This window comes from Crinia signifera, chromosome 2 (assembly GCF_055691185.1).
Source record: "Crinia signifera chromosome 2, ASM5569118v1, whole genome shotgun sequence".
NCBI lineage: Eukaryota > Metazoa > Chordata > Amphibia > Anura > Myobatrachidae > Crinia > Crinia signifera.
In genome coordinates, this window is record NC_139218.1 from 238,380,788 (window position 1) to 238,399,340 (window position 18,553).

Sequence of the window (18,553 nt, forward strand, 5' to 3'; positions counted from 1 at the left end):
CCCCCGCCTTTTGTGCTGATCACTATATCTGAGGTGATTAGCAACTTTTTGGGGGTGCAGAGGGTTTTTTTTTTTATATATACCTGCCAGTTGCACTGTCAGTTGCACCAAAGGTTGTGCACCTGCTGCCCCTCACTGGTAATCAGTGTCGCATCACTGATCACCTTTTTTTTTTTGTGTGTGCTGTGGGGTCTTTTTTTAATTTTTTTTTTACACACACTGTGATTTTGTGGGTGTCCTGTGGCCGCTGTGCGCTGATCAGTGACGTACATCACTGATCATCTTTTTCGGCACAGGGTTGATCTATTTTTTTTTTTTTTTGATCAAATTCCTGTTGCCTTTGAGCGCTGTTCAGTGACGGACGTTACTGACCAACATCTGTGCTCAATTTTTGGCGCAGGACCTTTTTTTTTTTTTTTTAACCCCTTCAATTTTTTCTTTTTTAACCCCTTCATTTTTTTTTTTTGTATAAAGTATTTTTTTTTTCTGCACTACATACACACTACACACTACATACCCCCCTGGTTGAAATAAAGTTTGTACCCCCCCCTACACTATACACGTGTTGAAACATTTCACTACCAGTAACACAAAAATAAAAATGGCATCCCAAATGTCATCCCAAATGTCATCCCAGTCATCCAGAAGAATGTATTCAGTGGAGGAGGCATATGCCATGCTTGCTTCTGACTCTGACACAGCCAGTGATGCAAGCGGGGAATTTGAAGGATTCGCCTTAAGCTCCTCTTCCTCCTCTGGTGATGAGGGACCCCCTCAAAGACGCCCCCGTAGAGCAGCTGAGACCCCCCCCCAATAATTGATCTCGTATGGACCCCACCACCAGACAATTTTGAGCCCCAGGTTCCTGAGTTTTTGGCCATGCCAGGAATCCAATTTGATTCCACAGGTCTCAGAGAAATTGACTTTTTCAAATTATTTTTCTCTGATGATTTTATAAATTTAATGGTGGACCAAACTAATTTATATGCCCAGCAGTTTATTGCTCAAAACCCCACGTCATCATTTGCTAGGTGGACCCCTGTAGATGCAGTAGAGATGATGACGTTTTGGGGTCTGGTGTTTCATATGGGCATAGTAAAAAAGCCAGAAATTAGGCAATATTGGAGTACAGATGTTCTGTACAGCACCCCATTTTACCGTATGGCCATGCCCCGGGCTCGATTTGAGACGATCCTTAAATTTTTGCATTACAACGATAATGCACAGTGCCCACCCAGAGATGATCCCACCTTTGACCGGCTATTCAAAGTCAGGCCGGTCATTGATCATTTCAGTGCCAAATTTGAAGACATGTACATCCCAGATAAATTCATTTGCATAGACGAGTCCCTTATACATTTTAAAGGAAGGGTTAAATTCCGCCAGTACCTTCCCAGTAAGAGGGCAAGGTATGGCATAAAAATGTATAAGCTGTGTGAAAGCACCTCAGGGTACACTCACAGGTTTAGGGTATATGAAGGGAAGGATTCAAGAATTGAACCGCCAGAATGCCCCCCCTCCCTCGTAGGTGTTAGTGGAAAAATTGTCTGGGATTTAGTGCACCCCTTCCTGGATAAAGGTTATCACCTCTATGTGGATAACTTTTACACCAGCATCCCCCTGTTTAAGGCCCTTGGTTCAAGAGGTACAGCAGCTTGCGGTACTGTGCGCAAGAACCAAAGAGGCCTCCCAAAAACGCACATTGCCCAAGTAATGAGAAGGGGTGAAAGCAGGGGAATATGCACCGAAAATATGTTGTTGGTCAAATATAAGGACAAGAGGGATGTCCTTATACTGACAACAATTCACGGAGACAGTACCACCTCCGTCCCTGTACGAGGTACCAGTACCCACACCTCAAAACCTAATTGTATCCTGGATTACAATAGGTACATGGGCGGAGTGGATCTTTCAGATCAGGTACTGAAGCCGTACAGTGCCCTGCGGAAAACAAAAATCTGGTACAAGAAGCTGGCCGTGTATATCATCCAGATGGCACTGTATAACGCTTACGTGCTATTCCGTTCTACCGGCCAGAGGGGGACATTTATGCACTTTCAAGAGGAAGTCATAAAGGGCCTAGTATTTGGGAACCAGCAGGCAGAGGGCCCCAGTACTTCTAGTACTGGCCCCCGTATTGTACCAGGGCAGCATTTTCCTGATGAAATCCCCTCCACTGGAAAAAAGGGCAGGACACAAAAAAGGTGCAAAGTTTGCTATAAAAAGGGAATAAGAAAGCAAACTATTTTCCAGTGTGACACTTGCCCCGACAAACCCGGCCTATGTATAAAGGAGTGTTTTAAAATATATCACACATCTATGGATTATTAGGTTCATAATTTCACCGTGCTTCGGGGGTCTTGCTAATGCCACATAGCACCCACCATTCATTCCACCAGAATCTGAGCCGCAAAATCCAAAAATCACTCCTTCCCTTCTGAGTCCTGCCATGCACCCAACTGGTATTTTTTGGTCACATGTGAGGCATTGCCGTACTCGGGAGAAATTGGGGCACAGATTTTGGGGTGCTTTTTCTCCTTCATACCTTCTGAAAATGAAAAATTTTGAGCCAGAACTGCATTTTTGTGTAAAAAAATGTAATTTTTCATTTTCACTGCCCACTTGTATCAAAATTGGTGAAACCCCTGGGGGTTTGAAATGTACACTATACCCCTAGATGAATTCCCTGAGGGGTGTAGTTTGCAAAATGGGGTCACTTGTGGGGGGTTCCACTGTATTGGTGCTTTGGGGGTCTTGCTAATGCGACATAGCACCCACCATCATTCCACCAGAATTTGTGCTGCAAAATCCAAATATCACTCCTTCCCTTCTGAGTCCTGCCACTTTTTGGTCACACATGAGGCATTGCCGTACTCGGGAGAAATTGTGGCACAGATTTTGGGGTGCTTTGTCTCCTTCATTCCTTCTGAAAATGAAAAATTTTGAGCCAGAACTGCATTTTTGTGTAAAAAAATGTAATTTTTCATTTTCACTGCCCACTTGTATCAAAATTGGTGAAACCCCTGGGGGTTTGAAATGTACACTATACCCCTAGATGAATTCCCTGAGGGGTGTAGTTTGTAAAATGGGGTCACTTGTGGGGGGGTTCCACTGTATTGGTGCTTTGGGGGTCTTGCTAATGCGACATAGCACCCACCATCATTCCACCAGAATTTGTGCTGCAAAATCCAAATATCACTCCTTCCCTTCTGAGTCCTGCCACTTTTTGGTCACACATGAGGCATTGCCGTACTCGGGAGAAATTGGGGCACAGATTTTGGGGTGCTTTGTCTCCTTCATTCCTTCTGAAAATGAAAAATTTTGAGCCAGAACTGCATTTTTGTGTAAAAAAATGTAATTTTTCATTTTCACTGCCCACTTGTATCAAAATTGGTGAAACCCCTGGGGGTTTGAAATGTACACTATACCCCTAGATGAATTCCCTGAGGGGTGTACTTTGCAAAATGGGGTGACTTGTGGGGGGGTTCCACTGTATTGGTGCAACATAGCACCCACCATTCATTCCACCAAAATCTGTGCTGCAAAATCCAAAAATCACTCCTTCCCTTCTGAGTCCTGCCATGCACCCAACTGGTATTTTTTGGTCACATGTGAGGCATTGCCGTACTCGGGAGAAATTGGGGCACAGATTTTGGGGTGCTTTTTCTCCTTCATACCTTCTGAAAATGAAAAATTTTGAGCCAGAACTGCATTTTTGTGTAAAAAAATGTAATTTTTCATTTTCACTGCCCACTTGTATCAAAATTGGTGAAACCCCTGGGGGTTTGAAATGTACACTATACCCCTAGATGAATTCCCTGAGGGGTGTACTTTGCAAAATGGGGTGACTTGTGGGGGGGTTCCACTGTATTGGTGCAACATAGCACCCACCATTCATTCCACCAAAATCTGTGCTGCAAAATCCAAAAATCACTCCTTCCCTTCTGAGTCCTGCCATGCACCCAACTGGTATTTTTTGGTCACATGTGAGGCATTGCCGTACTCGGGAGAAATTGGGGCACAGATTTTGGGGTGCTTTTTCTCCTTCATACCTTCTGAAAATGAAAAATTTTGAGCCAGAACTGCATTTTTGTGTAAAAAAATGTAATTTTTCATTTTCACTGCCCACTTGTATCAAAATTGGTGAAACCCCTGGGGGTTTGAAATGTACACTATACCCCTAGATGAATTCCCTGAGGGGTGTAGTTTGCAAAATGGGGTCACTTGTGGGGGGGTTCCACTGTATTGGTGCTTGGGGGGTCTTGCTAATGCGACATAGCACCCACCAAAATTCCACCAGAATCTGAGCTGCAAAATCCAAAAATCACTCCTTCCCTTCTGAGTCCTGCCATGCACCCAAATGGTATTTTTTGGTCACATGTGAGGCATTGCCGTACTCGGGAGAAATTGGGGCACAGATTTTGGGGTGCTTTTTCTCCTTCATACCTTCTGAAAATGAAAAATTTTGTGCCAGAACTGCATTTTTGTGTAAAAAATGTAATTTTTCATTTTCACTGCCCACTTGTATCAAAATTTGTGAAACCCCTGGGGGTTTGAAATGTACACTATACCCCTAGATGAATTCCCTGAGGGGTGTAGTTTGCAAAATGGGGTCACTTGTGGGGGGGTTCCACTGTATTGGTGCAACATAGCACCCACCATTCATTCCACCAAAATCTGTGCTGCAAAAATCACTCCTTCCCTTCTGAGTCCTGCCATGCACCCAACTGGTATTTTTTGGTCACATGTGAGGCATTGCCGTACTCGGGAGAAATTGGGGCACAGATTTTGGGGTGCTTTTTCTCCTTCATACCTTCTAAAAATGAAAAATTTTGAGCCAGAACTGCATTTTTGTGTAAAAAAATGTAATTTTTCATTTTCACTGCCCACTTGTATCAAAATTGGTGAAACCCCTGGGGGTTTGAAATGTACACTATACCCCTAGATGAATTCCCTGAGGGGTGTAGTTTGCAAAATGGGGTCACTTGTGGGGGGGTTCCACTGTATTGGTGCTTGGGGGGTCTTGCTAATGCGACATAGCACCCACCAAAATTCCACCAGAATCTGAGCTGCAAAATCCAAAAATCACTCCTTCCCTTCTGAGTCCTGCCATGCACCCAAATGGTATTTTTTGGTCACATGTGAGGCATTGCCGTACTCGGGAGAAATTGGGGCACAGATTTTGGGGTGCTTTGTCTCCTTCATACCTTCTGAAAATGACAAATTTGGAGCCAGAACTGCATTTTTGTGTAAAAAAAATAATTTTTCATTTTCACTGCCCAGTTGTACCACAATTGGTGAAACCCCTGGGGGTTTGAAATGTACACTATACCCCTAGATAAATTCCCTGAGGGGTGTAGTTTGCAAAATGGGGTCACTTGTGGGGGGGTTCCTAACTTTTAGCATCTTATGGTGCCTAGAAACCTACATGGTGCCTAAAAAATAATCTCATAAAAAGGAGGCTCCAAAATCAAGTAGGTGCTCCTTCTATTATGAAGCCTGTGGTTTGGTCAACGTGCACACTAGGGCCACATATAGGATATTTATGAAAACAAAAGAATTGGGGGAATCAATTTTTAGTCACATTTCTCTAGTAAAATGTACTGTGTTCCTTAGAAAAATGTATTAAAATTGCAAATCTGCAAAAAAATGAAATTTTGAAATTTCACCTACACTTTGTTTTAATTCCTGTGAAACACCTAAAGGGTTAACAAACTTCCAAAATGCTGTTTTGAATACTGTGAGGGGTGCAGTTTTTGAAATGGTATCATTTATGGGGGTGTCTCACATACAAGTCCCTCAAAGTCACATCAGAACTGAACTGGTCCCTAAAAAAATCAGTGTTTGAAATTTTCTTGAAAATTTGAGAATTTGCTATTCATATTGTAAGCCTCCTAGTGTCCAAAAAAATTAAAAGGAAGTTGAAATAATGATGGAAACATAAAGTAGACATATGGTCTATGTTAGTTATTAACTATTTTGAGTGGTATGATTATTTGTCTCACAAGCAGAAAATTTAACATTTTGCAAATTGCTAAATTTTCCATTTTTTTACGACATTTTGGTATTTTTCACAAAAAAACACAGACTGTATCGACCCAAATTTACCACTAATTTGAAGTACAATGTGTCACGAAAAAACAATCTCAAAATCACTGGGATAAGTAAAAGCAAAAAAAAGTTATCCCCACTTAAGTGAGACATGTCAGATTTGAAAAAAAGGGCTCTGTCAGGAACGCAAAAACTGGCTCTGTCAGGAAGGGGTTAAAGGAACAAGACCATATCAATGTTTTCATTGAGGCCTCTGGGACTTTGGAGTTGTGATGAGTTTAAAATTGGCAGTGGAGACTATGGTTCTGAACATTGTTCTTAATGTTTCTTAGATGTTCTTGTATTCTCAATTTAATGTTCTTCTTTATTTTCTCGATGGACAACAGGTTACAGCAACATCGGATATGACGTAATTTGAATCACAGTTGATGATGTCTTTCATTTTGTTTTTAGATGTAAATCTGTGGTCTTTTTCAATGTGTTACAGCAATTGCAATTGTTGCAAGGGGTCACTTGCCTATTTGGAAGGGAGCTCCTCGCTTTCTGTGCTTTTTCAATCAGTTTCAATTTGCTCGGAGCAAGGATGTTTTTAAGGTTGAATTTGACCACGGGTCTTTGCGGAAGATGTGGGCCCAAGATGGGGTCTTTCAGCAGAAAATGCTAGTGTAGTTGAAGACACTTTTTGATTTTTAAGTTTGCTTGGTTAAAGTTTGTGATAGAGAACCTATGCTGTCTGTTGGAGGGGGGACTGGTTCTTTATCTTCTAGCAAGGTTTCTCTCGCTAGTCTGGATGCTCTTTATTGGTCTTAGATTATTCTATTTTTTTTGTAGCCCCAATAGAAATGGCTCCATTAGTATGTTGGATTGAGCCCAATATGATTCTACAGAGCTGCAATTTTTTCTGATTCGGAGGAATTGGGAGTAAGGTACAGTACATTTTCCTTCCATTGGGGTAGGTGACAACTCTCCGATGGAATATAACTGTTTATGTCTGTTGTTTTAAATGGGTCATGGTGGTGATCTTTTTCTCATTCTTGATCTCAAAAAGGACATCTAATACCACTTTTACACCAGAATGCTGGTTAGGACCTGGGAAATTGAACACAGGAAATTGCCAGGGCATACCCTGCCTCAGATCCTATTTACACTGCACTTCAATCCGGGTTATTCCCGTGTAATGCCCTTTTACACTGAAAAGAGATCAGCTCTGTCTTTCCTTGCTGGTGTCATTAAAAACAGACCTTTTGGGCTGTTTGAGATGAGGTCACAAGAAAGGGAAAAGGGAGGGGATGGGGTCTGCTCCCAGCATTGCAGCAAAGATGGCAAATAGTCAGGCTGAGGGTGATGCTGTGGGACACACTGTGTGACAGCCAGCGTGTGTTGCTGCAGATGAGGCTCTAAACACACTGGGGAGGGGCTTCCAGCACAGACTGTTGCTGTAGTGTAGGGTACAGGCTGGCATGTAGTGTAGGGTACAGGCAGGCGTGGTAACACCGCTTCTGCTGCTGCTGTAATGCTCCATGTGCCCTGTGTGGGTCTCCGGCAGATGACATCATCTGCCAGAGCCGCAGAAGCACCAATCAACTCTTTGCAGACTTCTCCCCGCCAAATAACCCGGGTAATGACCATTTACACCACCCTGAGCCCCGGATAAGCCCGTCCCCGACCCTGAACATTTGCCGGGTCAGATTACCAGGGAACAGTACCCGCGTTATTTGTTTTCAGCCCATTTACACCGCACCCCACCCCGGACTGGAGCGGCAATATCCCGGGTCCAAAATGGGTAAAATGGGTGTAAGAAGTCAATCTTGGTCTGATTGTGCTTATAAGTGAATTTAAGGTTGTATACATATATATTTGGTAGAAAATATGGGCTGTGACTGAATCGCCTGAATTGAATCTCCGTCTTACGGTACCAATTTTGGACACCCTTCTGCACTGCCTTGGTAAAATTGCATTTTATGACATTTTTTATCTATAAATATGGCCGAGATAATTAATTCTGCTCTGTGGTAAATATAAATGATAGTTAAAGCCAATTTCATTTGATATTTTGTAAGTATATTTAGAATTTTTTGTACTTGTTTTTGAAAATGTCAGCTCTACAGTAGGTAATTAAGTATATAGCAAAGTTAAAAACGTCTAAACTGGATGGAAGACCTATGCTAAATTATTCTTCTCATTTATACTACACTGTATTCATTTTTGATAAGTTGAATTAATTTAAATGCATTAAAGGGTATATTTAAACTAACTGTACTTAGTGATGCCAATTTAAAGCAGTATGGCATGCATGTATTAATGGAGACCTGAAATTAGATTGTAAAAGAAAAAAGTGCAAGTCAAAGTGTAATAACCTAGAAGCGAAATCAGGAACTTTTGCTGTGTGAGAGGAATTGTAAAAATACATTCTTGTTTTTTATATTTTAAAAAGAATGATATAATGAAAAAGTTTTTACAGAAAGGTTATGTTATTCTTTTCACTTTAAATTCCCAAAATATATTTGTACTAGCAGGTGTCAGCGTACCTGTCCCATTCTTTGTATTAATAGAATATATATATATATATATATACAGATGGAGCGGGCCTTGCTCTTGTAGGGGATAGCGGAAGATTCGCCATCCCCCGCCAGCCGCCGTAAGGGGGCGCCCGCGCGTCGCCTTACAATGGGGCTCCCCCCCGGATCCCCGCCGCCTTACAGCGGGGCTCCCCCCGGGTCCCCGCCGCCTCGCAGAGGGTGGCCCCGGGTCCCCCCGCCGCCTCGCCACCCCCCCTAAGCCTGTCCGTCTCCCTGAAGCGGAGACGGACAGGGTTCCCGTCCCCCCCGCCGAGAGAAACTGAGACGTGCGTGTGAAACACACGCGCGTCTCAGTCAGATGGGGCGTCTCTTCGCCAGATTCTGGCGCTGGCGCAGTGCCAGCAATGAAGAGACCAGCTCCATCTGTATATATATATATATATATATATATATATATATATATATATACTACCAGAAGAATAGAAACAAGACTGCGCTAAAATAAAAGACAATGTAATAAAAAATTATCAGTTTTTTTTTTAAATAATAATGGACATAAGTAATAAAAAAAAACATTTACTTGCTTAAAAATAAATATTGTCACTGTTCACGGTGAGGTTAGTAGCATGGGATGTATATGTTAAAGTCACTGTAATGGTTTGGATGATGATATGGTTAGTAAATTAGACCTCAAAAACTTTCCATTAGAACATGTTCTTCCTTAGTTGGTATCAGTGGCGCCAGAACGGGGGGGGGGCGAGGGGGCAGCTTGCCCCCCCCCAAAATTACTGAGGCGCCAGTATCATCCGCCCGGCCGCCTATATTTCATACCAGGCGCCGGGGATGGCTGCTGCTGCTGCCGCCAGGGAGATGTGCATAAGACGCGCCAGCCAATCACTGCCGGCGCATCCCCTCCACATACACTGTGATTGGCGGGCGCGTCTTCTACACATCTCCCCGGCGGCAGCAGCAGCAGCCATCCACGGCGCCTGGTATGTAATATAGGAGGGCGGGCGGATGATGATACCAGAGGCGTAGCCATCACGCCCGCTCAGGTGCCCAAGTCAGTGCGGCTCCCCCGCCGGCTGCCCGCTGCCCCCAGGAGACGTGGTATATTTAAAAGTCACTCACATCTCCCGCTGGACCGCGCTAGCCAATAGGCGCTCGCGGTCCAGTAGCCACCAGTTGATTGCCTGCTGGACCGCAAGCGCCTATTGGCTAGCGCGGTCCAGCGGGAGATGTGAGTGGCTTTTGAATAGCAGCACTGTGCACAGCAGGGAGCCGGGAGCCGGCAACCCCGGCGACAGGGGGGAGGGTGTGCGCGGAAAGCACCGCTGCTGCTTTGCCGACTGGGGGTGGGGTGCACTAATCTCTGCACTATCCTCGCCCACCCACCCACCCTGCTGTGCACTATCCTCGCCCACCCACCCACCCTGCTGTGCACTATCCTCCAACACCCACCCACCCATGCACTATCCTCACCCACCCACCCTGCTGTGCACTATCCTCACCCACCTGTGCACTATCCTCACCCACCTACCCTGCTGTGTACTATCCTCACTCACCCTGCTGTGCACTATCCTCACCCACCCTGCTGTGCACTATCCTCACCCACCCACCCTGCTGTGCACTATCCTCACCCACCCACCCTGCTGTGCACTCTATCCTCACCCACCCACCCACCCTGCTGTGCACTCTATCCTCGCTCACCCACCCACCCTGCTGTGCACTATCACTCCCACCCTCCCTGCTCTGCACTATCATTTACTCACACCTTCCCGCCCTGCGAGCAAATTTCAGTCCCCCTTGGCAACGAGCAATTTCAGTCCCCCTTGGCATCGAGCATGAAGCCCATGGCATCGAGCATGAAGCCCCTGGCACCGAGCATGTAGGTAAGTGGCACTTATGTGTTAAATGTGTAATGGACATTACGATTTGTTAAATAGTGTGCGATGGGCATTGCGGTGTGTTAGTATGCGACGGGCATTACGGTGTGTTCTATAGTATGCAATTGGCATCATGTGTGGCCTTATGTGTAATTGTCATTATGGCATGTGGCTTTATGTGTAATTGGTATTACAAAGTTTGCTAAAATGTGCAATGGGCATTACGGTGTGTGGTATAATGTTGGGCCGTGCCCACTTTTCACGGAGCAGGAGCCTCACCTACTACAAATTGGGGGGGGGGGGGGCCGCGAAACATGCCCTTGCTCCGGGCACTGTGGCACCTAGCTACACCACTGGATAATACAAAAGAAATATAGGGGCGGGCGGGCGGCTGATAATAAATCAGTTATATAGCCTGGCGGGCGGGTGGGCAGCTGATTAATCAGTAATATAGCCGGGCGGGTGGCAGGGAAGATGTGCGCCCGCCAATGCTGCTTCTCTCACCCTCCCTTCCCCAGTGACTGACACATCCAGGGGTTGTCATTTACCCCTGGATTCACACCCAAACAGGTTTATGTAATTATGTCTGATTATCATAATCAGACATAATCACATAAATCTGTTTGGGGGTGACACTGCCACTTTTTCCACTTTTTACGAGTAAATGACAACCCCTGGATTAATGTCAGTCCTGGTGTCTCTGGCCACATGTATATGCCGCTGCCCGGTGTATAATGCCCACGTGTATATGCCACTGCCCTGTGTATAATGCCCATGCGTAAATGCCGCTGCCTTGTGTATAATGCCCACGCATATATGCCGCTGCCCTGTGTATAATGCCCATGCATATATGCCGCTGCCAGTGTGTATAGTGCCCGGGGGTAACATATAGCAATTTAGGGGGCGCCAAAATGAGATTATATCTTGCCCCCCCCAACCTAAAAACGTTCCAGCGCCTCTGGTTGGTATTAGAAGTTAGTATTAGAATGACATCATGATGGAAACAGCATATTTAGAGAAAATCATAAATGTTCATATATTTATTCCCTCCTATTGGGGTGGGTGCAGCAAGATTGGATTAAAATAAATGCAGTAGAATGTGCATAGGTGGCCACCTGGATGTTGGTTTGAATGATGGTTCCTGGCTCGGTTAGCACTCCAATCAGCCCAAAAAAATGGAACTCCACCTTTGCATGTTTTGGGGTGAAGGTGGTTGTAGGTGAAAGAGCTGATACCAGACAAGTCCTCTTATGCATTTCTCTGCCTTTGAGACTCGGCAGCTTCCTCCGAGAGAGGCTATACTCTCTATAGTATATATTTTGTAGCTTGACCACATTGGTCAAGCTACAAAATTTTCAGGCAATCTCTCTGCCTTGAAAAACAAATATGTGGGGAGTGCTATTAACAGCGTCTGGCAAGGGGTTGTCACTCCCCTAATAGTCCAGGAAGAAATATATACAATCTCTCTGCCTTGCTCACCTCTACTTGTGTCATCTCTCCCAGCCCTCCAGCACTTTCCACAGATCACCCACCGTGGCTTCTTCCTCCTCCCCTAGCTTCACCATAGGGTTTCTTGGAGGATCGATTCTTCGAAAGCAAGATGTAGTTTCACTTGCTGCCAACAGATGGCAATGTAGGTCCACTCAAAGCAAATGCTTCAAAACCTAGTAGATGTAGTTTCACTTGCTGTAAATAGATGGCAGTGTTTCGGTGACACACGGACGCTAGACAAATATATAGATGATAATTAGTTAAGGCAGAGGAAGAGACTTTCATTCCAGATCCTTAGCATATTCCAGCTATATTTCTCACCCTCAGAGGTTGCTGAATTATAATAGTAAACTGCTGTGTTTAAGCAAATTTGGATTTCAAGCTGTTGTTCTGCATTACCACTATGGGATGCAAAACAGAGAAATTCAATTGTTGCTCCGTTCAGGACAAATCTCCTTATCCTGATCCTGAGACAAAGATATCAAGACTTTACACAGAATTAGCCGCTATTTGTAAATGAATCTTGTCTATTTGAGAGCTTAAAATGTAATGGTGACCCTGATCAGAGCATGGACGCCAATTAAAATATTTGAATTGCCCCCGAAGAACAGTTATTTATTTCTAGCATTTCTTTGATTTCTTTTTATCTTTTGTCTCTCAAGATGGTTGTCTAGAATCTCTCAACAACCAATTGCCAAATTGGAATAAAACAATTAGAGAAGAACTCTATTTGTTTGATTTGTAGTTGCTTCATTGCAAAATTGATTTCTTGTGGTATGGCTAAATTTGGCCAAATTAAGAAAAATGCGTATAAATGTTGTTTTTACAGTATTTAATGGAAATATATTAAAGTGCCTGGTAAAAAACTACTCCAAAATGAGTTAATATAATTGTTAATGTGTACTGTCTGTGCATTTGCTATCATTGATCGCTTCTACTGTATTGATCTCTTATCTTGGGAACAAAATAAACATGTAATAACTGTCTAATGGGACCTAAATACGTAGCAATTTAGCAGCATTTTCTAATCTCACCAGATTGCTTAGAAATTGCCCCTACATCGCACTGTGTGGAGGGGCCATAGCAATAGCAATGCTCGGCCCTGCGTGGCAACATCACCAGGGCTAGTGTTCTCACTGGAGATCACTGGCTCTGACAGATCACTCAGCTGCACATTGGTATGCAGCAGTGTGCTGAGCGATCTAGCATCAGCACATCTCCTCATGTGTAGGCCTCATTACAGTACTTGAAGACAGAAATCAGCATTGAGAAGAAGCATATATCAAAATGGTCTTTGCCGAGAGGCAAAGAGAAGTAGACTAAAGAGTCCACTCCACACTTATTAAATAAATAAATTCCAGATAAAATTAAACCTTTATTTAATATTCTTCAAAATTTCTAGGCAAAATAAGACTTATTTGCTATTTCTTAACATATTTTGTCTAGTGTGGATTCAAAACCCATGTTTCTCCTAGAAAATAATCTGCTTGTATACTAGAAAATACCATAGGATACAATTGGATGCAATCAGTAACTATTGTAATTTTTTATTTAAGTGATTACAATACATTTTCAACTTAAATGTGAATAAGTATCTGTCTAATCCTAGTATTGTACATTATGGTATATTTCATTCTTTAAGAGTAGAGCCAATTGCATTTGTGCTGTATTCCACAGAAAGGTGTTAGGATACAGAAAGTAATTCAGTGTTAATTTTTATTTTTCTAAGAAAGATACAGCATAATTATATTTTATAACAGATAAATGATAAAATCCAAAGCTACATATTATAATATCATTATCTAGTTTATTATTAATTTATCATTTTAATTTAGTGAGTGACTTTTTTATGTGGGTTTTTTAATATTTGCATAGTCATGCTCAGGTTGCATATTTAGAATTATAAACTAGATTTAATTAGTTGTTCTTTTTCTATCGTGGACTTAATTTATGATTGATGGTAAAGTTTCCATTAGCTGAAGGTTGTTGTGTCATTTTGTTTGAATAAATAATTAATGCATTAAGGGAGTTTTGCATAAGTGTTAATATTTGTTTGAGTTTTGAGATATATATATTCCTCCATTGATGTCCGGCACTCCCATAATGGATAAGTCTTCTTAATCACCCGGTGCCCTCCAGTATGGGCCAAATGGTCCTTCTATAGCCAGTAATTCAGGCGGCACTCACAGATTTCTAACGGTGTTTGAAGTGTTTAAATAAAGGTCCAACATGTTTCGGGCGTCCTGGCCCGTCCTCAGGGATCAATACACACAGTGCACATAACCAATAAATACAGAAACCGGACTGCCCCTACCGCCGGGTCAATCCAGCACCCATCAGCCACCTGATGTGCGGCGCTGAGGGCTTCTATCTGCAGGCAGCTGATAAAACCTTCCCAGACACGGCGTTCTACTAACACCTGCCGTGCCGTTATTGAGGAGTGCACCCTGCAGACATCTATTGGAGCCTTACAAACGTCCCACCAAGTACTGCCTAGGTTCGGTAAGCTCCGGGTCAGAGACCTTTTGAACATCATAGGTGCGTGGAACTACAAGAACATTAATGCAACAAGTGGTGAGATATCTTGTTCTACAATAATCATAATATTGTCTGACTTTACAAAGGATTATTGACTTTTATCAGTCCCAGAATTTAAAATAGAGACTGTGGTGCACACCAGTCTCTGGACATTGACACTAAATTAAGGGACATTGCCCAAGGGTACGCTATATATTAGTTTTATCCAAGATAGCTTATAAACATCATTTTAATATTGTTCCTTTAATAAATTTTATACATTGGTATACATGCGCTTTCATAGTAATGTTTATTCTGTAATATTGTTGTTTTTTGTTGGGAGCTGCATATATATACCAATTCGAAGCACCCCAGTGAATTGGGATATATATCCACTTAAGCAATTTATCTGTATATTTTTTTTTTAAATCTGCGCCTGATTTTTTAGTTCTTCACAATAGTAGACAGTGATAAAATAAACTGGGTAACAACAGACAGACTTGGAGGTTAGAGGGCCCTGCCGCAAGTTTACAATCTGGATAGGTTAAATGAAAGACCAGATTTTAAAAGTCGTTAATTAATCCGAGTGGTACCTTTAGAGGAAATTGCTCTCTTCCATTTTTCAGAACCCTACTAGTTAACATGATTGTCTTTCTACCTTCTATATACTGTATGTTCTATTGACACTAAAATATTAACTATTCAGAACCTATCTATAGGGATTAGTAGTCTTCTACCTTGTTATTGCCCCTGTGTTTCTGTATGTGTGATTGCCTCTGTGTTTCTGTATGCGTGAACAAGAAAGAGATACAGTTTCACTCACTGCCAGAAGATGGCAGTGTTTTGGTTACACATGGTATATGTGTATGTATATATATATATATATATATATATATATATATATATATATATATATATATACACATATATTGTAATAAATACTTAAGGAACAATCTCAAACAGTATTTCTTATTTAAATGCAGGAAGAAAATGCCATTCCATCATGTCACTGCTGGCTTGTTGTACAAGGGGAATAACTACTTGAACCGATCACTGTCCGCAGGAAGTGACAGTGAGCAGCTTGCGAGCATCTCAGTGGAAGAACTAGATGGTAAGATTAGTAATATAAATTGTGGCTATAATAAAACACTTAGAAAAACCAAGGCTATGGTTTTAAAGAACTAAAATACATGTAGCCTCTACTGTGCAATACATTTTAAGGATTACAGTAGTTAACATAGAATGAAGCTGGAGCTCCAGGGTGCTCTAATCCCTGCATTACAATAGAGTTTTTAAACCTTGAATTACAATAAATGACTGTTTTAATGGATAGTTTTGGACAAATGACATTTTAGTATTTAAGTTATAGTTTTAATAAATCATGTTTCTGTTCAATTTCAGTAAATAAGGTGGGGCACTAGGCCACGCATTTGTGACTTGTGAGGGAACTGTGTTGCTGCAATGGTAAAGGATTGCAGCAGGAGTAAGTGCACAGGGTGTGCTGCGTATGCTTGCCAGAATGGCAGGCTAATGTAACCTTCATGAAGTAAAGGTAACTGAACTGCAGAAGCTCTCTGTATTGTTCCATATCTGTCAGTTAGGAATGTTGTGGTATCATGAATTGGGATGCCTTAAGGAGATGATCCTTGAAAATATTGTGGTGTTTTGCCACAATTTTGTGCTCTGGAATGTCGGAAAGTTTGTTGTGCAAACACATAGGATGGAATACATACGGATGATGGGGGATGGGATGTTGATGGTCAGAAGATTGACACTAGCATCCCAATGGAGGAAATCCCAATAGGGGTCTTGTAAGTATTCTTACCTTCTCTTTCCCCCCTTACCCTAACCCTCTCTTCTTGCAGCCTAAATGTAATCCACCTCCTGCAGCCTAACCTTAACCCTCCCGGTTAGTTCCTAAACTTCCTATCCACCCTCACCATGCACCCCCCCTAAAACCTCCAAGATACCGTAAGGCTGTATCTCACGCCTTCTTATGTATTTTATTTACATGCCTATTTATACTCCTCACCTAGATTTCTGGGGGCCCTTACTGAAATGCATTTTTATGAACTGGAAAGTTATAATTGGCTCTGGAAAATTTAATGAAAGTTGCATTATATGAGACCAAAGGTGGCCAAACCTGTCCTCAAGATCTACCAACAGTTCATGTTTCTCAGAATGAATGCAGCATGTTTAAAAATGTGACAGTTAGCAATGGCTACAGCTGTGCATGCATGGGGCATGGCTATGTCTTTAGACTTGGCTGACCAATACTTGGCTGAATAAAGCCAGGGGAAATAGATGCTTGAAGTTAGCCAGCCATAGAACCTGTGTAATACATTAGTGTCCCAGTTTAAAGGTATAGTATATTAAGCCTACAGTAGACAGATACATCTCCTTGCATTTCTTCAAACAAACCAGCAGTGCTATACTTACCACTGTGAAATGCACACTTTCATTGTAACTGGTAGAGCAACATGAAGATGTATTGTATTAACTCCTCTTGGAACAGTCTTCATATCATGCGACGGTATTGAGCACTTTCCCAGCAGAGGTGGCAAATCATCTTTTTCCTACTTGTTTCAACTTGCAGTTTATAATACATTTTGCTTGTAGTGTGTTAAACTTGGTTACAATACAGCATATCAGCACCATGAAATATTTACGTCCTGCACAGCCAGACAGTGAGTTTAGACGTGCCTTGGCGATTTTACGTTAAAAGCAAAAATATTTAATAAACAGACCCTCATAACCCCAATCCTCCCCAACATTATTTAATTCCATTACCATTTAGTAAATGGTCCGTAGCATTGATTCTGTTATTTTTACAAAGGTATGATACAAAATAAATATAAGCTTATGATTTTTCAAAGATTGACAAGTTTCTTTTAATATGAGTAGGGACTGTAAGGTGTTTCATTATTAAGGCAGGTTTGAGAACTTTTTGTTGTGTTAATAACACTATATTATGTTTCTAATATTATTACTATAGTTTTGTGTTGCAGTTACTGAAGCTATATTACTTGCAGATTTTTGTTTTGCATGTGTGAGCCATTGCAACGCTTTTTTATCAAATTATTTGGATTCAGTGTTTATTTACCATCACATTGAAAGTTTTGATGGGGCGCAAGACCAATCATTATTCCGATAAGCATCCCTATCGATATGATAATATTTATTTTAACTTAAGGTTTTAGTTTAGATGCACATTTGAGCTGATCACTGCTCATTTAACATTTGGAGAAAGGAAACACTTTTCATTTGAAATTGATTTATACAATTGGTGAGTAGGAACTTCCACATTTGTGTAATTTATTCTAAAGACACTCTATGGGGTCAATACTATTATCCTCAGTAATTTTGCGGGTGCTTATCATCGCGGCAGCCGAAATTTGCACAAATATGCTCTCGGGAGAGATTGGGTGCTATTGCCGCAGTTTAAATGCCGTTGTCACAACTGTACAACTGATATTAGTGCATGCCGAAACCATTATGACTTTAGCCAACCAATGGCAGTATGGTTGTAAAAGAGTACATGGAAATGAGGAAATTAGGTAAAAAAGATCACATGGCCAAGGCTAATTATGAGATCAATGATCAGTTAATCAGATACTTCAATTTAAAACTGGTTATGTTCACATCAGCTGCCACCATGAAGAATTACATTTAGAACCCTTATGTTTTGACAATTACAATACACAGTTATTTTTTCTCAAACAGTAATGTCAGATGTGTAGCATAGACATTAGCAGTCCTACAGGTTCAAGTATAGGTTCATGGATTAAACGTTAGAAATCATGCTATTAAAATTACTCCAATTTGTGTAATAATTTAAAAAAATATTAACCCTTTGCATGACAAGTGAATTTGTAAATAAAGCTGTAAAAATTTCCAAGCAAACATTTTTATTCATTATAATGACCTGTAATGTTTACCTTATATAGGAGATATAATCTTTTTTTACATAACATTTTTATTTGTATTTATATAACAAATATGAGCAATGTTGGCATTTTTAGCGGATATTTTGAACATCTCTCACATAAATGTTGGCACTTAAAGGGTTAAATAAAGGACACCCTGATT

The 18,553-nt window shown here is 41.6% G+C and overlaps 1 protein-coding gene across 3 annotated transcripts in view; it reads left to right on the top strand.

The window, feature by feature from the left end:
* The window catches only part of CALN1 (calneuron 1), a 270,116-nt gene that overhangs the window by 61,659 nt on the left and 189,904 nt on the right, over window positions 1–18,553 (top strand). For all 3 annotated transcript variants that reach the window (XM_083174080.1, XM_083174081.1, XM_083174078.1), the window contains exon 2: window positions 15,448–15,575. In XM_083174080.1, coding sequence (XP_083030206.1) covers window positions 15,455–15,575 — 121 coding nt within the window. In that variant the 5' untranslated portion in view covers window positions 15,448–15,454. The remainder of the gene's footprint in view (window positions 1–15,447; window positions 15,576–18,553) is intronic.